This window comes from Dipodomys merriami, unplaced genomic scaffold (genome assembly GCF_024711535.1).
Source record: "Dipodomys merriami isolate MVZ:Mamm:240054 unplaced genomic scaffold, mDipMer1.0.p SCAF_59, whole genome shotgun sequence".
Lineage (NCBI taxonomy): Eukaryota > Metazoa > Chordata > Mammalia > Rodentia > Heteromyidae > Dipodomys > Dipodomys merriami.
In genome coordinates this window covers 4317777-4340460 of record NW_027206168.1, presented here as the reverse complement: position 1 = coordinate 4340460, position 22684 = coordinate 4317777, and the positions used below count along the sequence as shown (strand labels likewise).

At 48.6% G+C, this 22684-nt stretch overlaps 1 protein-coding gene across 2 annotated transcripts; it reads right to left on the bottom strand.

Annotated features, from left to right (window-relative positions):
* Positions 1 to 1686: 1686 nt before the first annotated feature.
* Pld2 (phospholipase D2) lies at positions 1687 to 21847 on the bottom strand. 2 transcript variants are annotated; one of them, XM_070001635.1, is made up of 25 exons: positions 21825 to 21847; positions 21025 to 21134; positions 20818 to 20948; positions 20563 to 20705; positions 19997 to 20102; positions 19616 to 19681; positions 19417 to 19475; positions 19200 to 19292; positions 18965 to 19117; positions 17647 to 17796; positions 11901 to 11984; positions 11700 to 11778; positions 10889 to 10999; positions 10600 to 10770; positions 9449 to 9575; positions 9158 to 9276; positions 8909 to 9022; positions 8636 to 8740; positions 8343 to 8431; positions 8122 to 8235; positions 7339 to 7388; positions 6970 to 7104; positions 6623 to 6776; positions 2984 to 3098; positions 1687 to 2424 (listed from the first exon to the last, which is right to left on the bottom strand). In XM_070001635.1, exons 2-25 carry the CDS (start codon positions 21131 to 21133, stop codon positions 2197 to 2199), a joined length of 2805 nt encoding a protein of 934 aa, XP_069857736.1. In that variant the 5' UTR covers position 21134; positions 21825 to 21847; the 3' UTR covers positions 1687 to 2196. The 2 variants fall into 2 exon arrangements, with proteins under 2 accessions (XP_069857736.1, XP_069857735.1); XM_070001634.1 differs by lacking the exon at positions 21825 to 21847 and adding an exon at positions 21533 to 21713.
* Between the last annotated feature and the right edge of the window lie 837 nt (positions 21848 to 22684).

The following is a 22684-nucleotide window of genomic DNA, read 5'->3' as shown; positions in this document are numbered from 1 at the left end:
CCAGACAGGAAAGTCTGTGAGACTCTTTTTTTTTTTTTTTTTGGCGGGGGTGGGGTAGGGGGGGTCCGTCGTGGGGTCTGAACTCTGGGTCTGGGCACTGTCCCTCAGCTCTTCAGCTCAAGGCTAGCACTCTACCACTTGAGCCACAGCGCCACTTCTGGCTTTTTTCTTTTTGCTTATGTGGTGCTGAGGAATCGAACCCAGGGCCTCAGGCATGCAAGGAAAGTGCTCTACCACTGAGCCACCTTCCCAGCCTGTCTGTGAGACTCTTATCTCCAATTAACTACCTGAAAAATTGGAAGTGGTGCTGTGGCTCAAGTGGTAGAGTGCTCGCCTTGAGCTGAAGAGCTGAGGGACAGCGCCCAGACCCAGAGTTCAAGCCCCAGGACTGACCACCCTCCCCCCCCCCAAAAAAAAAGACAGGAAAGTAAAACGTAAAACAAGTTCTGCTGGGGAAGGGGCCACCAGCATGAAGGGGAGGGAAATTGAGGATGAATATGATGACTGTAGTTTATTTGCATAAATGAAGAAGTAGCCAAGTATAAGTGGCTCATGTCTGTAATCCTAGCTATTCAGGACACTAAGAGCTAAAGATTTGGGTTTGAAGCCAGCCTAGATTAATGTTTGAGACTTTTTTTGGTCAGTCATGGGGCTTAAACTCAGGGTCTGGGAGTGGTTCCTCAGCTTTTTTGCTTTAAGTTAGCGCTCTACCACTTTGAGCCACGTAATCACTTTCAGTTTTCTGATAATTGGAGATAAGAGTTTTATGGACTTTCCTGCCCAGGATGGCCTTGAACCCTGATTCTCAGATCTCAGCCTTCTGAGTAGTTAGGATTTCTGTCATGAGTCCCTGGTGCCTAGCATGTTTGAGACTCTCATCTCTACTTAACCACCAAAAAGCCAGAAGTGGAGCAGAGGCTCAAATAGTAGAGTGCTAGCCTTGAGCAAAAAAAAAAAAAAAAAAAAGCTCAGAAACAGTGCCCAAGCCCTAGGACTAGCACAAAAAATAAAATAAAAATAAAATGTACTTTTTTTTTTCAGTCCGTCGTGGAACTTTTTGTTGTTGTTGGTGGTGGTCGTGGGCCTGGGAGCTGTCCCTCAGCTCTTCAGCTCAAGGCTAGTGCTCTACCACTTGAGTCACAGCACCACTTCCAGCTTTCTCTGCTTATGTGCTTATGTGGTGCTGAGGAATCCAACCCAGGGCCTCATGCATGCACGGCAAGCGCTCTACCACTGAGCCACCTTCCCAGTCCCAAGTCATGGATCTTAAACTCTGGGCCTGAGTGCTATCCCTGAGTTCTTCAACCCAAGATGAGTACTCTACCACTTGAGCACAGCACCACTTCCTAAACTTCCTTTACCTGAATTATACAACTGTAACCCCTCTGTGTATCACTTTCCTAATAATAATTTTTAAAATTGAAAAAAGAAATGCTAACCCTTTTGTACAATATATGCTGATTTTAAAAAAGCAGCAGCACAGAAATGCAGAAAGAACTGAAGTAAAGAAGGTAAGAGGGGGGAGGGAAAATGGGAGAAAACAAGGGAAGGGTAACATTGTTAGACAAGAAATGTACTCATTACCTTACTTATGTAACTAACCCCTCTGTATATCACCTTGATAATAAAATTAAATAAAAGAAAAATAAGGTAAGACAGCAGCACTTAGTTCCTCCAAGGGACATGAGTTTTTCCTACATTTTTTATTTATGAAATGTTTACTGAACTGGTACAAAATTAGTGTCTTTCAACAGGTTGGTTGGTTGAGGGAGTTAATATGTACTCCATGTCCTAATCTCCAGCAGAGACTGCAGCCAGAGTGGATCCATCCTGCCCTCCATCTTGGAGCAGTGGGCTAGGAACGGGCCTAGAACACGGAAGGGGTTAAGAGCAGGAAGAGGGAGAGTCAGGAAAGGCCTAAGACAGCACCCTATATTCCTGGAATAAGAGGCCCAGTTCCCATGTTTCCCTTTTGTAGTAGTGGTTTCAGCTGGGCAGCAGATGGATGAACATCACTAGGACCCCATTTTTGTCTTCGTATGCCAGGCTCGAGGTACCCCCTTTACATACTTTCCAAGTAAGGGTACTCTGTGACTCCTCTAGTCCTCTTCAGGGATTTCCAGCTCTCCAGAGCTCAAGGGATGCTGGCCCTCGGTTCTCAGGATTTGGGGCAGGGAGGCAGACCTGGTGACCTTCTTACGTCCATACTTCTAAGGGTATCATGCCTTCCTTGCTCCCTAACGGGGGCAGCAAAGACTCTTCCTCCTCCAGAAACTTGAGGGGGAAATGAACCAGGTGGCCCTGGACCTGGCTGAGCTCCGACCGAGCCAAGGGAGGGCTGACCACAGCCAGGGGCTCCACAGATACATATTCCCGGAGAGTTCGCAGGGAACGTGTGGCATTGCTTGGCAGGCATCGAAAGATCTGAGGATGAGAGAAAGGACATGGAAGCTAATTAGGTTAGGGGAGTCTCAAGAGTTCAAGCCAGCTAGGGTGGACTCCACACTTCTCATATCTCCTTGAAATACCCTTCATATTGACTTGGGATACTCAATTCCCAGTAGTAAGTGCCATCAGACCTTTATTAATTCCTTTTCCTCTGTGTGTGTATGTGTGCACACATGTGTGTATGCACATGCACACACACATTTGTGTATGTACTGCAACTTGAACTCAGATCCTTGCATTCTCACTTGTTTGTTTTTTTCACTCAAGGCTAGCATTCTACTACTTGAGCCACACCTCTGCTTCCGGCTTTTTGCTGGTCAAGTGGTCCGAATAAGGCTCAAAAACTTTTCTGCAGGCTAATCTGGACCCAAGGTTCTCAGATCTCAGCCTTCTGAGTAGTTAGGATTACAGATGTGAACCACAAGCACTCAGCCTTCATTCCCTTTCTAGAAGGACTGTGTAGTGGGGCTTCTCTCCATGTCACAGAACAGGATAACCCATTAGTCACTCCAGGCCAGTGGCCCTCATTGCCCACCTGTTCATAGATATTGGCATTGTTCTCTGCGGTCTCTTGCCACAACTGGAAGAAGTCATCACAGACAGGGTCTCGAAGATCCAGGTCTGACCGGCCATTTGCCCCAAGAATCACACTGTGGAAGAAATGGCCCAATGAGGCCAGATTGATTCTAAAGACCACAGAAGTCATGACCTTCCTCTCCAGGTATTGTAAGAGACAACTGAGGGGCTGGGAAGGTGGCTCAGTGGTAGAGTGCTTGCCTCGCATGCATGAGGCCCTGGGTTCGATTCCTCAGCACCACATAAGCAGAAAAAGCCGGAAGTGATGCTGTGGCTCAAGTGGTAGAGTGCTAGCCTTGAGCTGAAGAGCTGAGGGACAGTGCCCAGGCCCAGAGTTCAGGCCCCACGACCGACCAAAAAAAAAAAAAAGAGACAACTGAAAAGATGCTTTTGCTAAGCCCTGTGAATTAACTAAAAGTCCCTCAACTTCATATCTGTGCCCTGTGATCTGAGCTATTCTCTGAAGCAATCAGTTTAAAACCACCTTTGGATCCAGTAAAGAGAAGATTCACCAATAATCATCTTGTGAGGCGAACGTGATAACCACTACACTACGGAAACCCGCTACCAATAATCATCTTGTGTGGAAGGCAAACTGCCCCTCAAAGAGGCAATGCTTTCTTAGCATCTTAAAGAAGCAGCCCAAAACTCTCATCATCAGCTAGGCCACTTGTCCCTATGGTAAAATAATTAACTTTTCTAGAATGCCTCTAGAGACAAAGACTAAGCTTAGATAACCAGGTAATGCCTGTGATTTGGGGCTTTTTTGTTGTTGTTGGTAATGGGGCTTGAACTTTGGGCCTAAGCACTGCCCCTCAGTTCTTCAGCTCAAGGTGAGCGCTCTACCACTTGAGCCACAGTACCATTTCCGGTTTTCTGGTGGTTAATTGGAGATAAGAGTTTCACAACTGGGGCTGGGAAGGTGGCTCAGTGGTAGAGCACTTGCCTTGCATGCATGAGGCCCTGGGTTCGATTCCTCAGCACCATATAAGCAAAAAAAAAAAGAGTTTCACAACCTTTCCTGCCCAGGATGGCTTTGAACCATGATCCCTCAGATCTCAGCCTCCTGAGTAGCTAGAATTATAGGCATGAGCCACCAGAGCCTGGCACTTTGGTACTGTTTTAACTATACATATTTTTTCATCTTCCACCTCCAATTTTCTCTATCCTAAAGCTAGTGTCTGTATCCTGAAGATGACCGTGCTGAAAACATACTAAAGTTCTGTCTTTCCATGGTTACCATGTAATAAATCTCCATTCTCTGCCTTTCACAACAACTCTGGCATATGGGATTGGGTGGTCAAACTTAACATCAGTGCTTGGGGTCTAAAATCTTAGTTTCAGAGCTGGAATGTGGCTTAGTGATAGAGTACTTGTCTAGCATGGGTTTGATTCCCCAGTACCACCTAAACAGAAAAAAGCCAGAAGTAGTGCTGTGGCTCAAGTGGTAAAATGCTAGCCTTGAGCAAAAGAAGCTCAGGAAGCTGGGTACCAGTGGTTCAGGCCTGTAATCCTAGCTAACTCAGGAGGCTGAGATCTGAGGATTGCGATTCAAAGCCAGCTCACAAGGAAAGTCCTTAAGACTCTTATCTCCAATTAACCACCAGAAAACTGGACGTGGCACTGTGGCTCAAGTGGTAGAGTGCTAGCCTTGAGCTGAAGAGCTCAGGTACAGTGCCCAGGCCCAGAGTTCAAGCCCCACAACCAAAAAAAAAAGCAGGAAAAAAAAAAAAGCTCAGGGACAATGCGCCCTGAGTTCAAGCCCTAGGATTGGCAAAAAAAAAAAAAAAAAAATCTTAGTTTTATGGGGCTGGAAAGGTGGCTCAGTGGTAGAGTGCTTGCCTTGCATGCATGAGGCCCTGGGTTCGATTCCTCAGCACCACATAAGCAAAAAGAAAAAAGCCGGAAGTGGCGCTGTGGTTCAAGTGGTAGAGCGCTAGCCTTGAGCTGAAGAGCTGAGGGACAGCGCCCAGGCTCAGAGTACAGGCCCCAGAACCGGACCCCCTCCAAAAAATCCTAGTTTTAATACTTAATAATAGATTCAATAAACAGTAAAATAAGTTCAAATGAGTCCAGCACATTTTTCTCTACTTTGATGACTACTTTGGTATTAGGGCATGAACTCAGAACCTTATGCTCTCAATCAGCTTTTTCGGCTTTTTTGCTCGCAGATGGTGATCTACCTATTGAATCACACCTCCAATTCCAGCTTTCTTCTGGTTAATAGGAGGTAACAGTCTCTCAGATTTGTCTGCCTGAACTGGCTTCAAACCTCAGCATCCTGAGTAGCTAAGATTGAAGATGTGAGCAACCACTGCCTGCTGATAACTATTTTGATATTAAAAAAAAATTATTCTTAGCTGGCTCATGCCTATAATCCTAGCTACTTAGGAGGCTGAAATCTGAGGATCACAGTTCAAAGCCAGCCTGGGTAGGAAAGTCTGTAAGACTCTTACCTCCAATTAACCACCAGAAAACCAGAAATGGCTCTGTGGCTCAAGTGGTAGAATGCTTGTCTTGAGCTGAAGAGCTCAGGGACAGTGCCCAGGCTCAGAATTCAAGCCCCACAACTGACAAAAAAAATCTTGGCTGGGAATATGGCTTAGTGGCAGAGTGCTTGCCTTACATGCATAAAGCCCTGGGTTCGATCCCTCAGTACCACATACACAGAAAAAGCTGGAAGTGGCACTGTGGCTCAAGAGCTAGCCTTGAGCAAAAGAAACTCAGGGACAGTGCCCAGGCCCTGAGTTCAAGCCCCAGGACTGGCTGAGTATATATGTGCATATATATATTATATATATTCTTAAAAATATACGTATTCCTTAAAGTATTTTTTCGTGTGTGTGTGTGTGTGTGTGTGTGTGTGTGTGTGTGTGTGTGTGTGTGTGTTGGTCTTGGGACTTATCCTTGAGCTTTTCTGTCAAGGCTAGCACTCTACCACTTTGAGCTGCAGCTCCACTTCTAGTTTCTAGTTTTCTGGTGGTTAATTGGAGATAAGAGTCTCACAGGGGGGTGCGGGTGGGGGTGGGTGGGAGATGGGAAGGGATGGGAAGGCGAAACAAAGGAGGAGGCAACAATGCTTGATGAGAAATGTATTCGTTATCTTTCCCATGTAATTGTAACCCCTCTGTATGGTATTTTCACAATAATAATAATAATAATAATAATAATAATAATAAATAATAATAATAAAGAGACTTTCCTGCCCAGGCTGGCTTCAAACAGCAATCCTCAGATCTTAGCCTTCTGAGTAACTAGGATGACTACAGATGTGAGCCCCTATCATCCGCTCATTTTGTGTGTGTGTGTGTGTGTGTGTGTGTGTGTGTGTGTGTGTGTGTGTGCTAGGATGACTACAGATGTGAGCCCCTATCATCCACTCATTTTGTGTGTGTGTGTGTGTGTGTGTGTGTGTGTGTGTGTGTGTGTGTGTGTGTGTCCTTAGTTTGCTAATACTCTTAACTGGGTTAATGTGCCTACAGGGAAATCCAGAACTAGCTCTAAGGAGACTTTGCTCAAAAAGTCAGGATCTTCCCGCGCCCCCCGCCCTCCATACCAACTGCTCTGCCTCCATCTTGTAGCATCCCACCTGACCTACCTGAAACAGTGCTTCCGCAAACTCAAGGCAAACCTGCCGGCCTGGTACTCCACCCCATCCATGAGGGAAGGCTCCATCTCTGTGTCCTCAATCAGCACAGCCAGCTCACTGTCCCTTTTCCCTAGCAAACTTCGGTCGTTGATGTTTGCAGAACCTGGGGTGTGTATGGGACACATGGTGTCTGTCTGGGCTGGAGGATTTCTCTCCCAGAATTCCTCATCACCTTCACCCAAGTACCAGACTTGAGGCAATCTCTACCTTGAGCCCCAGATGCAGTCTCTGTCATCTCCCAGAACCTTGCCCCACCCCACCCTCCTCTGAATACCAGGCTCAAATCCAATACTGACCAATGATGACTTTCCGGTCATCTGCAATGAGCATCTTGCTGTGGATATAGATGAGCTCTGAGACCAGATGCCCGCCCAGCTCTCCATGTGTGCGAAGCCCACAGATGGACATATAGTCCTTCCATGCCGTCCCCACTGCTCAAGAGATGGGGAAGAGGAGGGAGAGTGAGATGAAGGCTCCCCTCTCCCACCTCTCCTCACTTCAGCCCTGCCTAGTCTAATGTGTATACTTGTCCTAGAAGTGAGAGGCCACCTAGGTCCTGAGGAGCCCCCAGGCATGCTAGAATGATGGCTTCCTTTCCCCTCATCTCCCTCTTCCCATATATCAGAATGTGGCCTCCCCAGTCCCCCATAGTCCCCAGCACTCACTGGCAGCTTTGAGACGATGTAGGATTGAATACTCCCCACGACACAGGGTCCTGAGGGAAAGGAAAGAGTAAGGCTATCTTGGGTTTTGTTTTGTTTTGAGAGGGCCAGTATCAGGAGAAAGGTAGACCTCAAAGGCCCAAAAGGCTGGGCATTGGTGGTTCATGCCTGTAATCCTAGCTACTGAGAAGGCTGAGATCTGAGAGTTGTGGTTTGAAGCCAGCCCAGGCTGGAAAGTCCATGAGACTCTTCTCTCCAAGAAACCTGAAATGGAGCCATGGCTCAAGTGGTAGAGTGCCAGTCTTTTTTTTTTTTTTTCTTTTGGGTCCGGTTGTGGGGCCTGAACTCTGGGCCTGGGCCCTGTCCCTCAGCTCTTCAGCTCAAGGCTAACGCTCTACCACTTGAACCACAGTGCCACTTCCAGCTTCCTTCTTTTTGATTATGTAGTGCTGAGGAATCGAACCCAGGGCCTCATGCATGCAAGGCAAATGCTCTATCACTGAGCCACCTTCCCAGCCCGAGTGCCAGTCTTGAGTAAAAATGCAAGTAAGACTGTGAGACCCTGAGTTTAAGTACCAGTACCAGTATGAAAGAGAGAGAGAGAGAGAGAGAAGAGCGGGAGAGAGAGAGAGAAAGAGAGAGAAGAAGGAGGGAGGGGGAGAGAGAGAGAGGGAAGAGGGAGGGGGAAAGGGAGGGAGGAGGGAGAGAGGGAGGTCCAACAGGAAGGAATGGGGGGGGTTAGGTGGGGCCATGGAAAGGTGGAGTCTAGCTGGGGGTGGGAGTCACCTGTAAGTGAAGTGCAGAATGGCCTGGATGGAGTTACCGCCACCTGTGGAGATGTCCCCCTCGAAGCCAGGAAGCAAGGGCAGGAGCACGTAGACACGGAAACATTGGCCCTGTCTAGACAGAGGGGCAGAGTCAGCACTGGACAGATCCAGGGAGCTCACCCCATCTAGCTGGGTCTAAACCATACCCATTGCCCCCGCCTTCCTGACAGTCCACCTTACTTGTGGGCCTTCAGGATTCTGTCCACAATCTCATCGCCCACCTTGTTCAGAACCGTGCGACCATCTGAGCAGCTAATGAAGAACTGATTCTGGGGCAGAGACCAGAAAGCAACATCAGCCGCCTGGCCCTGGTCCCTGCCTGGGCTCCCATTCTCCAGTCCCTAGCCCCAGCCCAGAGGCCTTGGCCCCACGATTCTCTATGTGCTTTAGTCCTGGCCACACCAGCCCTAGATCCTATTGGCATCCCCAAGTTCTCTCTTGGGTCCTCACCTCCACCCTCACCCCAGTCAGACCTCAATGTAGAGGAAGTGCTGGCTCTCTCTGATGGTGTGGAGATAAGCATTGAGGATGGAATTCTCCGAAGTCCCTGCTGACCAACGGTCCACAGACCGCAGCACCTAGTGAATGGTGGATATGATGTGATTCCTAATCACAAGAAAAGAGGAATCTGGGGCAGGGATGGGGGGTGGAGGGAAGAAGGGTAATGGTTCTCCCATCAGGAAGGAAAGTGGAACATAGGGCTAAAGGCAAGAAAGGAAGGGGCTGGTGGAAGTCAGGAGTCTTACCTGTACAGTGGTGCACTGTCCACCGGGGAGTGTGAATGGCAGATGGCTTGCAGTGCTGGTGCATTTGGGCAGGAGGTAGGGGTACATGGGTGTCTTGTACTTGGCCTTGGTGGTCTGAGGTAGAAGGAGGATGGCAGAGTTAGAAGGAGGTAGCAATTAAGCCTGTCTCTGTCTGTCTCTGTCTCTGTCTCTCTCTCTTTCTACCCCCCGCCCCCCAGCTCTCCCTACTACCCCAAAGGGAGCAAACACCTTGGTGAAGTTCCAGCGCTGGATAAAGTGACGGGCTAGGTCTCGTGCTGCTGAGCCATGGACGACCACGCCCACATCCCTCCATGGCATCCGGGGGGTAGTCTCCCTGTCAATAAAATCTGAGCGCCCCACCCAGAAGGGTCAGGAGAAAAGTCAGGGCTGGTGTGTGAGGAATTCTTGGAACAGGGAGGAGGCAAAGGCTGACTGACTCACCCAGTCCCACCCCAGTTCCAGCCCCATCTTCCTGCCCTGCTCCCAGCTCCCACAGGCCTTGTAGGAGGGGAGCCTCACCTTCAAAAGGCCGGTCCAGTTGCACCCAATCCTTCGTAATAAGATTGCTATAGTCCTTGCCCAGCCAGAAGAAGTGGTTGTGAGACAGGTCTGGAGTGCCCGCAGAGTCTGGGCACGGGGTGGAAGGCTGCAGAAGACACACCAAGGCCAGGGGCAAGATGAGGTCATAGGCCCTGGAGAACCAGGCCAAGGAGAAGACAAGGGCTATAAAGTATGAGAGACACAGAAAGCCCCTCATGCCAGCCCTTCACTTTCAGCTGCATTTTGGGGGTCCGTGGATGTTGGGAAGGGATTGGGTGATAGTATTTTCAAAGTGAATTTTTGGCTACATGTGGTGATGCACAAGAGTTTCAGGCCAGTCTGGGATATCTAATGAGATCCTGTTTCAAAAACAGTGGGTGGCCAGGCGTTGGTGGCTTACACCTGTAATCCTAGCTATTCAGGAGGCTGAGATCTGAGGATCACAGTTCAAAGCCAGCCTGAGCAGGAAAGTCTGTGAGATTCTTGTCTCCAATTAACCACCAGAAAACCGAAAGTGGAACAGTGGCTTCAAGTGGTAGAAGCTTGAGGATAGTGCCCAGGCCCTTAGTTCAAGCCTCATGGCCAGAAAACAAAAAACAGTGGGTGCTGCTGGGTGCCAGTGGCTTATACCTATAATTAGCTACTCAGGCTGAGATCTGAGAGTAACAGTTCAAAGCCAGCCCAGGCAGGAAAGTCTGAAAGACTCTTTTCTCTGAGACTTTTTTTTTTTTGGCCAGTCTTGGGGCTTGAACTCAGGGCCTGAGTGCTGTCTTTGAGCTTCTTTTGCTCAAGGCTAGCACTACCACTTGATCCACAGCACCACTTCCAGCTTTTTCTGTTTATGTGGTTCTGAGGAGTAGAACCCAGGGCTTCCTGCATGCTAGGGAAGCACCCTACCACTGAATCACCTTCCCGGCCCAAGACTTTTCTCTCTGAATAACCACCCAAAGCTGAAAATGGAGCTGTGGCTCAAGTGGTAGAGTGCCAGTCTTGAGTGAAAAAGCTAAGGGGCAGCAACCGAGGCTGAGAAACCTAGTAGATGACTAGCAGAAGAAGGATACAACTGGAAAGGGGTGTGAATCTATGTTATTTGGGCTTGGGAGAGCTTGAGAAGGTCTCAGGGGAATTACCTGAGAGGCAGTTGACTCAGAGGTGTCCCCAAGGTCTGTGAGTCGATAGTGCAGGTCATCCCAGCGGCCATAGGCAAGGTCCAGCCCCCCTAAGAAGGCCACAGCTTGGTCTACCACCAGAAGTTTTTCATGATGGGCCCACAATGTCACCAGGTCTGGGTGGCGCATCACCTGGAGTAGATACCGGAGTTCATGAGGGTGTGTGTTTCATGAGAAGGTATGAGGAGAAAAAGCTGAAAGGATTTGACCCTCCAGAGAAGGGTCGGGAAGAATGGCAAGGAAGCGTCACCTTTATGTTGGGGTGCAACAGCATCAGAGTCCTCTTGCTGTAGCCACTGTTGATGCCCAAGGCCAATTCCACTTCCTTAAACAGTAGTACGGACACACGGACACCCTCCTCCTTAAATTTAGGTGAGTGGAAGAATCAGATCCCAGTGCCTCTTCCAGAGTGGCTCTTTTCCACCCTCCCAAAACCTTCTCCACACTCTGATGCCTGTACACCCTCCACCCTGCCTGGAGAGACCAGATGCTCTCCCACGTGCCTTCATACCTATAACAAACATAGACTGTCAGCTCTCTTCTTGCCTTGTCATCTGTCACCTACACTTCATTATCCATCTTCCCAAACACTTATTCATCATCTTATCTACCTTCTGTCATTCATCTACCTTCCCACACATCCTTCTATATTTCCACCTTTCCAGCTCATATCCTTCCATTCCTCTCCCTTTCTACCATCTATCCATCCACTGATCTGCACACCTGCCATTCGTGTATCCTTCCTCCCATTCATCCACACTCACAAATTCCCTCTGCGCAACAGACGCTGTGCTCCGGACTGGAACTAGTGATGTTCCAGTGAAAGAGACAGAATGGGTGTCTCTAGGTAACAGAATATAGACAGCATATGGACACTAGAGGAGAAGTCTATGTATTGGGAAGAGGAAGTAGGGAGAAGGTGATGAATGTCAGGCCTTGAGCCAGGACAGCTACATTTCTTTCCTTCTTGAAACCTCAGATCCCCAGTTTTCTCTTATGCTGCAGTCCTAATTAACCTCTACCCACAGGCCTCCCCCTTCCAGCCTGTCTACACTTCTTACCGCCTTTCTTTTGAGCATAATGTCTAGTCTCCAGTCATTGGAATGGGCTGGACGCTTCAGATAAACTTCAGGACTCAACCTAGGATTTGGAATAGGGTGGAGGGAGCAAACTAAGTGCTGGACAACCAACCATTCCTTCCCTTCCCCTCGGTGCTGCCCCAGGCCTTGTCCTGCTCCCCCCACCCCACTTTCCCCACTTACCACCAGTCTGTGATGAAAATCTCCTGTCGAGCTTGCAGGATGGCATCTGCCACAGCAGCAAAGTACCCTGCCCCATTCACAAACCTGGGGGGAGGCCAAGCCAAGGAGGTCAGGGGAGTCAGAAGCCAGAAAGCTCTGAAGAGTAAAGATCAGAGAGGATAGTCATGGGTCAGAGATGACAGCAGTGTCTGAGATTAGAGAGGTCAGATGGCATCAGATAAATCAAAGTAGGGTTTATCAGTATGATTAGCCAGAATAAGCTACATAAAAAACTAAGGTAGCCAGGTGCCGGTGGCTCATGCCTGTAATCCTAGCTACTCAAGAGGCTGAGATCTGAGGATCACGGTTCAAAGCAGGAAAGTCTGTGAGACTCTTATCTCCAATAAACCACCAGAAAACCGAAGTGACGCTGTGGCTCAAGCCGTAGAGCGGTCGCCTTGAGCTGAAGAGCACAGGGACAGCGTCCAGGCCCAGAGTTCAAGCCCCACGACCGACAAAAAAAAAAAAAAAAAAAAAAACTAAGGTAGTAGAAGACACCATATATAAATCAATAAGAAAAGGCATACAGTCAGGTACTGGTGTCTCATGCCTATAATTCTTTTTTTTTTTTTTTTTTTTTGGTGGTTGTGGGGCTTGAACTCTGGGCCTGGGCACTTGTCCCTCAGCTCTTCAGCTCAAGGCGAGCGCTCTACCACTTGAGCTACAGCACCACTTCCGGTTTTCTAGTGGTTTATTGGAGATAGGAGTCTCACGGTCTCTCCTGCCCGGGCTGGCTTTGAACCGTGATCCTCAGATCTCAGCCTCCTGAGTAGCTAGGATTACAGGCGTGAGCCACCAGCGCCCAGCTCATGCCTATAATTCTTGCTACTCAGGAGGCTGAGATCTGAGGATGACAATTCAAAGTCAGCCCAGGCAGACAAACCTGACAGACTCTTAGTTTCAATTAACCAGCAAAAAGGCAGAAGTGGAGGTATAGCACAAATGGTAGTAAGATAGCCTTGAGCAAAATACCAAGTGAGAGCACAAGGCTCTGAGTTCAAGCCCCAGTACAGGTACACACACACACACAGAAGGAAAGAAAGATGTGGGGGCTGGGAAGGTGGCTCAGTGGTAGAGTGCTTGCCTTACATGCATGAGGCCCTGGGTTTGATTCCTCAGCACCACATAAGCAGAAAAAGCCGGAGGTGGCACTGTGGCTCAAGTGGTAGAGCACTAGCCTTGAGCTGAAGAGCTGAGGTACAGCACCCAGGCCCAGAGTTCAAGCCCCACGACCGACAAAAAAAAAAAAAGAAAGAAAGAAAGATGTGGCAAGGCTCAGTTAGTAGTATGTTAGCCATCAGATACTGAGTTTGAGTACCAGTCTCAGACCAAAACAAAAAAGATGTTACTTCATATATTTGCTATTTTGACTGATACCGCCAAACTGTCTTCTAAAAAGTTGGTATGACCAGCTAAGTGTGATATTACACTATAATCGCAGCTCTTGGGAAGCTAATGCAAAAGGATGGTAAGTTCAAGGACAGCCTGGGCTACATAGCTAGACCTTGTCTAAAAAAAAAAAAAAAAAGTCAGGCAGGCACCAGTGGTTCACACCTATAATCCTAACTACTCAGAAGACTGAGATCTGAGGATCGCAGTTCAAAACCAGCCCAGGCAGGAAAGTCCATGAGACTCTTATCTCCAATAAACCACCAGCAAACCAGAAGTGGCACTGTGGCTCAAGTGGTAGAGTGCTAGCCTTGAGCTGAAGAGCTGTGGGACAGCACCCAGGCCCAGAGTTCAACCCCACGACTGACACACACAAAAAAAGTAAATAACCAATATCTATTCCCATAGTCTATGAAACTACTCACTTCCTCATATGTTACTATTTTGTGTTACCAATGATTCTAATTTGAACCAAACTTTTACTTTCAACTTTTTGTGGGTTAATTGGCAATAAAAGTTATCATGGATTTTTCTGCTCAGGCTGGCTTCAAACCCTGAGTCTCAGACTTCAGCTCCCTGAATAGCTAGGATTACATGTATGAGCCACCATATTTCTCTCATTTCTTTTTTCTTTTCTTTTTTGTTGGGTATTGTTCAGGAAAACAATACCCAATAAATATTTGTTTCAAATGACCATAACTAAATATACGTATATATGTATACACACCTATATAAAATGCATATATACTTTTTTGGCTTGCTTTTTATATAAGGTTCACTATGTAGTTCAGCCTGGCCTTAAACTCAAGATTTCTCCTACCTCCGACTCCCAAATGCTGGGATTATAGGAATGCATTACATATGCAGCTGCACATATTTTTAAGTACTAATAAGTACAAAGAGCAATTTTATTTCTAGAAATACATATTCTAAAATGCTTAGGCAAAAATTCTATTTATGGAAGCATTATTTGTAAGAGTGAAAGTCAGGAAATGACCTAAATGTGGGCTCTCTAACATATGTATTAAGTGGAAATAGTTGCAGAAGAGGGCATGTGATATGTCATTTGTGATAAGGCAAAAAGTAACATATACAAGCAAAAACTAACATTGCAGAAAAGGATCTAGGAGGATAAATACCAAACTGTTGCCTGGGTTACTTCTTTTTTTTTTTTTGGTCATGGGCTAAACTCTGAGCTGGGCGCTGTCCCTCAGCTCTTCAGCTCAAGGCTAGTGCCCTATCAATTGAGCCACAGTGCCACTTCCAGCTTTTTTTCTGCTTATGTGGTGCTGAAGAATTGAACCCAGGGTCTCATGCATACAAGGCAAGCACTCTACCACTAAGCTAACTTCCCAACCCCTGGGTTACTGGGTTACTTCTGGAAAGAAAAAATGGAATTGTTGGGAGGAGGAATAAAAAGGTGACGTGGAGTAAAGGATTGTGCAATGAGTAGGGTGTGCAATGAGTAGGGATGCAAAATTTTTTACTTAATATGTTACTTTATTGCTTGACTTTGTTTTCAGGGCTGGGAATCTTTCCTGTCTCCTTCCTTCCCTCTCTTCCTTTAGGTGGTACTGGAGTTTGAACTCAGAGCTTTGTGTTTGTCTGGCTGGTGCTCTACCACTTGAGCCACGCTTCTAGCCCTGCTTTTTGCTGGTTATTTTGGAGATGGGAATCTTGCCGACTTTTCTGCCAGCGCTGGTTTTAAAATTTCATTCCTCCAGATCTTAGTTTCCTGAGTAGTTAAGATACAAGAGTGAGCTGTTAGCACCAGGCAATTCCTGACTTTTTAATAACCAACAGTTTAGGGTGATGGAAAAGAACATTTTTGACTCAGGCTGTCTGAACTGATTCCTAGTTTCATGGTTCACAAGAGTTATAACCTTTATTAGCTAACAACTCTTTGCTTAGATTTCTTATCAATAAGATGAGATAACAATTTTACCTCATAGAGTTGTGGGGAGCATCCCAAAAGTTAATATATGTAAAACAGTTATGACACATAATAAATGCTATTTAAGTACTATTATTAGTACTTATGTTTTTTTGTTTTGTTTTTTTAATCTTATATGACATGATAGCACATACCTGTAAGCCCTGCTACTCAGGAAGAGTTCAAGGCCAGCCCAATCAAAAGATAGTGGGACCTGTTTTAAAACCATATCTTTTGTTGTTGTTGTTGTTGGTCATGGAGCCTGAACTCTGGGCCTGGGCGCAGTCCCTCAGCTCTTCAGCTCAAGGCTAGCACTCTACCTCTTGAGCCACAGCGCCACTTCCGGCTTTTTCTGCTTATGTGGTACTGAGGAATCAAACCCAGGGCCTCATTCATGCAAGGCAAGCACTCTACCACTGAGCCAACTTCCCAGCCCCTCAAAACCAAATCTTAAAACCACAGCTCAGGCTGGGCGCGGTGGCTCACACCTATAATCCTAGTTACTCAAGAGGCTGCGATCTGAGGATCTCAGTTCAAAGCCAGCCCGGGCAGGAAAAGTCCATGAGACTCTTTATCTCCACTCAGAAAACTGGAAGTGGCACTGTTGCTCAAGTGGTAGAGTGCTTGAGCTGAAGAGCTGAGGGACAGTGCCCAGGCCCAGAGTTCAACCCCCACAACTGACCAAAAAAAATCCAAAAAACTAAAAACACAGCTCAACATGAAAACAAACAAAACAAAACAAACAAAAAAACCCAGGTCAACAAATCTGTAATCCTAGCTACTCAGGAAGCTAAGATTTGAGGATCAAGGCTTGAAGCTAGCACATGCAGAAAAGTTTGTGAGATTCTTTTTCCAGTTAATCACCAAAAAGACAAAAGTGGAGCTCTGGCTCAAGTGGTAGAGTGCTAACCTTAAGCAAAAAAGCTTAGGGAGAGGCTGGGAAGGTGGCTCAGTGGCTCATTGCCTTACATGCATGAGGCCCTAGGTTCAATTCTTCAGCACCACATAAGCAGAAAAAGCTGGAAGTGGCGCTGTGGCTCAAGTGGTAGAGTGCTAGCCTTGAGCTGAAGAGCTGAGGGACAGCGCCCAGGCTCAGAGTTCAGGCCCCACAACTGACAAAAAAAAAAAAAAAAAGAAAAAAAACTTAGGGATAGCCTGTAGCTGGTGGCTCACGCCTGTAATCCTAGCTAGGCAAGAGGCTGAGATCTGAGGATTGCGGTTCAAAGCCAGCCCAGGCAGGAAAGTCTGTGAATCTCTTATCTCCAATAAACCACTAGAAAACTGGAAGTGGCACTGTGGCTCAAGTGGTAGAACACTAGCCTTGAGCTGAAGAGTGCAAGGACAATACCCAAGCCCAGAGTTCAAGCCCCACAACCAACCAAAAAGAAAAAAAGAAAAAAAAAGACTTTATCACCAATAAATTACTCAAAAAAGGTCAAAAATGGTACTGTGGCTCAATTAGTAGTGTGCTAGCTAGCCTTGAGCACAAAGAGGCTTAGGGACAGCGCCCAGGCTAAGTTCAAACCCCAGGACCAGCATTTTCTCTCCCTCCCTTTCCACCATCCCCCCTTCCACAACTCTTCTCTGCCTATGATAAAGTTCAATCTCCAAGGCTTAGCATGATGGACCATATAGAATCAGTTGCTTCAACTCCCAATCTACTTCTCAAATATACCAAGCTATTCCTATTATCTGCCTGGACTTCCCTGCTCTATTTTCTTTATCCTACTAATGCAAACCTTACCATGTGCCTTCAGGGAACTGGTCCTGACATCCCTTCCTCAACTATACACCACAATACCAGTATGGCAAATTCATAGGGTCTTCCAATTAGATCATGTTCTTTCCTAAACCAGATAGATAAGCCTGTGCCTTACAGCCAGCACCAGACCATGGGCACAAAGTAGATGCTTAATAAGATGCTTATTAAAGGGCTGGGAAGGTGGCTCAGTGGTAGAGCGCGTGCCTTGCATGCATGAGGCCCTGAGTTCAATTCCTCAGCACTACATAAGCAAAAAGAAAAAAGCCACAAGTGGTGCTGTGGCTCAAGTGGTAGAGCGCTAGCCTTGAGCCGAAGAGCTGAGGGACAGCGCCCAAGCCCAGAGTTCAGGCCCCACGACTGGACCCAAAAAAATTTTTTTTAAAAAGATGCTTATTAAATATTTATGTGAAAGATAAATTGGAGAGATTTGACACCATAAACAGAGAGTCCATGTAACTTATAAGGTCAAGAGAGGTTCTGAGCAGATCACTGAGTCTGGCACTTAGGAATGTTAAAAAGGCATCAGAAAAATCAATGAGGTTAAAGAGGTCAGAAGAAGTCAGAAAGAAGCAACAGCATCAAGAAAGGCACAAATGAGCTGGAGAAGGACATCAGCATCTTACCACCGTGCGAGGGTCCCAGGCCGGGGTGGGGCATAGCTGTCATGTTGATGTAGCTGGAGGAAGTCTTTGCCTGGGCCCTGTGCCAACTCAGTGATCTCTTGGCCCCACCACCGTGCCTGCCGGTAGCTACTGCACTTGAGAATCAAGGACCTGGACCGGAACAAGGAGATGACCACTAATCCTCCTTCTCCTTCATACCTAGGGTCTTCCCAGAGACCTCCCCACTTTTGGCTGTCACCCATCCTATCTCTTAGTCTCTAATCAGGACTCCGTAGACACAGGGCAGATACCTGCTTTGCTCAAAGTTGGGTTACCAACAATCCACAAATACTGTGTCAGGCGCAAAGTCTGTTGAATGAATAAATGAATAGAATTCTCTTTTTGGTTTTGTGATTTGCTTTCTGCTTTGGAGACATGTCACCCAGGCCTCAAACTTGCTAAGTATCTCAGGCTGGCTTTGGACTTTCCCAAGAGTTCCTCCTGACTGATCTTCCTTAATATGGGGATAACCCAATATGACCCATCACATCAATCTTCAGGCTTACACTGACTAATACCTGACCCTAAGATATCCAAAGCATCTGGTTGGACTAGTTTCCTAGTTTAAAAAAACTCATCAGCCAGGTATGGTGCTTCACACAGTTCAAGGCCAGCCTGGGTTACATAAGAAGAATCTGTCTCAAAATGAAACAAGGAAAAAAAGAGAAAAAGAAAATACTTGGTGCCAGTGGCTCACACCTGTATTCTTAGCTATTTAGGAGGCAAGATCTGACAATCAAATTTCAAAGTCAGACCAAGCAGGAAAGTCTATGATATTTGTATCTCCCATTAATCACCAAAAAGCCAGAAGCAGAGGTGTGATTCAAGTGATAGCTCGCTAGCCTTAAGTGAAATAGATAACAACACCCAGGTCTTGAGTTCAAGACCCAGTATTGGCACCAAAACAAACCCTACCATGCCAGATTGAAGGTGGGAACCTGGTGTAAAACAGGCTTTCTGCCAGGCACTGGTGGCTCACACCTGTAATCTTAGCTACTCAGGAGGCTGAGATCTGCGGATATTGGTTTGAAGCCAGCAGGGGCAAAAAAGTCCCCATGAGACTCTTATCTCCAATTAACTACCAGAAAACTGGAAGTAGGGCTGTGGTTCAAAGTGGTAGAGCACTAGCCTTGGGCAAAAAGAGCTCAGGGACAGCACCTAGGCCCTGAGTGTAAGCCCCACAACTGACAAAAAAAAGAAACAACCAAAAACTCCAAAACCAAACTTCTTTCCTGCTCAACTTCCCTCAGGGATGACTCTCATACCAGGGATATCTTACCTGTGGGAGGTATCAATCCGCACTCCATACCGGGTCTCTGTACTCCTTTTCCCCACCTGCACCTCGAAGCCAGGATCAAAGAGCTGAACAAATGAGATGTTGCCAGTCTCCAGGCACATGTACAGCAGAAAGGAATCCTTCACCACCAGCCACCTGCAGTGGAAGGGCTGTGTACAATCCTCCCTGCCTGCGCTCTGCCCCAGCCATTACCTGGCTGTTTGGCCCTAGACCTCACCTCTTGGACCAGCGATAACAAACTTGGTCCCGGCCACAGCAGGTGAAACCAGGAGCTCGATGACCACCTGAGCGCTTCCGGATCACCCCTTCCCTGTAGGGAAAATCAGGAAGCAATGCTAGATGGAGACTCCAGACTCCTTTACTGTCTGCCTCATTCTCAAGCCAAAAGAGATGGAGAGATATCTGCAGAGGGTTGGATGAGGGGCCACACTCACAGTCCTTTGGAGCCCAGGTCTGGGATAAAGGAGAGCTGACTGACTTCCAAGAACTCTGTCTGTAGAGGAACAAACACACAGGTTTAGGGGGAGACCTGATTTTCAACTTCCCAGCCCCTAACATTTCTCTTGGCCTCCTAGGGGTCCGAGATCCTCTTCCACCTCAAAAGAACCCCAGTGTCCAATCCCTGGACCTTACCATGGCATGGTAATTGCGATAGAATGACATAGTTAGGAGACGGTTGAGGTAATTCTCCAGGTATTTCTGAAGGGAGATGGAAGAGGGAAAATAAGATGAGCCAGGTGGTGGTGGCTCAAGCCTGTAATCCTAGCTACTCAGGAAGCTGAGATCTGAGGATCACAGTTAAAAACCAACCTAGACAGGAAAGCCCATGAGACTTAAATCAGAAATGAAACTGTGGCTCAAAGTGGTGGAGCACTAGCCTTGAGTGAAAAAGCTCAGGGACAGTACCCAGGCCCTGAGTTCAAGTCCCAAGACCAACAAAAGTTAAAAAAGAGAAGATAGACCAGAAAGGCTCTTGCACCCTGGATGCTCAGAGGACATGGTGTACAGTCATACCTGTTTACTGGCTGCATGTCTGGTGGAGCCCTCAGGGCCTCCTCTGGGTAGAGGGGGCATCTCCGTGTCAGTTGCCTCTTGGGCTGGAACATAGGGAACAGCAAAGCTGCAGAACAGATGGAGTGAGGTCAGTAAGAGCTGGGAGGCTTGGGTACCTGACATACTAGAGATGGGGGCTTGGAGGAGGGGCAGAGCCCTCAAGGCTAGCAGGGAAAAAACAAAACAAAACCAAAAAAAAAAAGGGCTTTCTACCCTGGGATTGGAGACAAGAGAAGGGGGAAGTTGCCAAGGGCATTTTGGGCATCCAGCCTGCCTGAGATGCTGGCACAGAACCATGAACAGGGAAAGCTGAGCAGGGAAAGTTTCCTAGTAACCAGGGTCAGGAGAGGGGGGAACCAACAGCCAAGGAATGAGACAGGAGTGTTATTGCCTGAGAAGGGGGGGGTTAGAAACAAAGGGGGTTGTGTCTTGGGGAGTCAGAAAGACAGGTGATGATGGCCTTGGGTGGAGAGACAGATCAGGAATGAGGGGGACCTGCCCCTCACAGGAAGTAGGCTGCCCCTCACCGAGCCAGGGGAAGCAGACTCATCAAGACTTTGTGTCTCTGGAGGTCGCGATGTAGCTCCTGGAAATGACGGAACTTCTTCTTCGTTGTCCAGGTAAAGTCGCCATGAGTCAAGCGGACAGAATATAGGGTGCAGGTTCCCACCTAAGGGTGTCAAGAATTCAATGTATGTCCCCTAGTGGAGTCTTAGGCCCTCGGGTCTGGGCAGACCTTCCGCTACTGACCACACCCCCCACACCAGTGCCAGCCCTGCTACCTTAGATCCACTGGTGTATCTCTCAGTGCCCACCACCTCGGCTGTGACAGGGACTCCGGGGGCGAACACCAAGGGGTGCACCTTCAGAGGCTGAAGGTTGTAGATGGCCAGAAAGGGGTGCATCCGATCAGCTGTGAGGACAGAAAGCCCAAGGATGTAGACTCAACCTTAAATTCTCACCTCTTTGAGGGCCATCCTCCTAAGTACCTGGGTCCTCTCCTTCTCTCAAAGTGTCCACCTCATCAGGCTCCATGTGCAACTGGCTGGAGTTCAGGTAGTCTCCATAAGGGAAGGGGCTCTCCTGGGTTGCCGTCATCCTAGGAATATGAGGTCGTTTCAGGGAGGCGATCGGCCCTAAAGAAAACCTCCCCGACCCCGAACCCAAGTCCCTCCCCCACCGCCGACCTCGGCCCGAACGCAGACCCCGCCCCGTCGACACCCCTCTATCCCCCACCACTCCTTCAGTCCGGCACGCAGAACCCCCCCCCGCGCCGGCCCCCTCCGCGCGCCCCCCCATTCCACGGGCGGGGTCCTGGGAAACACCCTTGTAGGCCGGGATGGCCCGGAACTACGCCGGCGCAGGAGCCGGGAAAAGAAGCGCCGGAGGGCTGAGCCGCCACGGGGACCCCGGGGCTCAAGCCGGGCCAGCCTCGCTGGGAGCGGGGGGTCCAGGCGGGAATGAGGAAGTCACGCGCTCCCCGCCCGGGAGACAAACCCGAAATCTGGGCGTGCGGCTGATTCCAAAGGCCCGGCAGCTCCAGCCTGCTCCCCAACCCTTCCCGATTTCCGGGGCCCGGGACCCTCCGCTCCCCGGGCCCGTTCACCCAGGCTGCGGGCGCCGGCACCCGCGCAGCGCAGCGAGCTGGGCGCAGCCGGAGCATCGGCCCACACCCCAGCGGGCTGGCGGGGGCGGGGCCGGGGCTCGGGGCCTGCCTCTCCGGGGGGGCGGGACGAGCCCCCCCCTTCCACCACCACCACCCTCACCCTCCCCCTCCCCCGCGCCTCACCTCCCCGGGTTTGTCACTCGTCCTGTCCCGCCCTCGCCACCCTCGGCCCGCCCCGCCGTCCGGCGCTCAACCCGGCCCCAGGGGCCGCCCACTCCCCGGTCCCGCCCTCTGTTTCCCGGTGAGTGTCCTTGCGTCTGTCCCATGCCGCCGTCGGGCGGAGTGTGTCCTGCCATCCGGAGTGCGCGCGTCCGTCGCTACACACATTCCTCCACAGCGGCTCCGGCCCCGGGATCCGTGGCAGGATTCGCCTGCTTGGCGGCGACCTGCTGGTGCCACCCCCTTATCAGGCTAGCTGCGAAGTCTATGCGACCTGGTCCAGATTGCGTTTGTAGATGAAGGGAATGAGAAGACAAAAGCCCCAAAGGATGATGACTACAAGTTCATCACTGTATAAAATGTTACATTGTAGCATTCATTCATATAACAGTTATTTGGAGAAGGTGGCTTAGTGGTAGAGTGCTTCCCAACATGCATAAAGCCCTGGGTTCCATTCCTCAGTACCGCATACACAGAAAAAACCCATGCTGTGGCTTAAGTGGTAGAGTACTAGCCTTGAGCAAAAGAAGCTCAGGGACAGCACCCACACCCTGAGTTCAAGCCCTAGGACTGTCAAAAAAACAAAACAAAACAGTTATTTTGCACTTGCTCTGTGCTACAGTTAGTAAGCAGGACAATTCAAGCCTTGGAACTGGCAAAAATGAAAAACAAAAAACCCCCACCTACTTGTACAGAATAACACAGTGTATTAAATACATAGTCTTAGCCGGGCGCTGGTGGCTCACCCCTGTAATCCTAGCTACTCAGGAGGCTGAGATCTGAGGATCACGGTTCAAAGCCAGCCCAGGCAGGAAAGTCCGTGA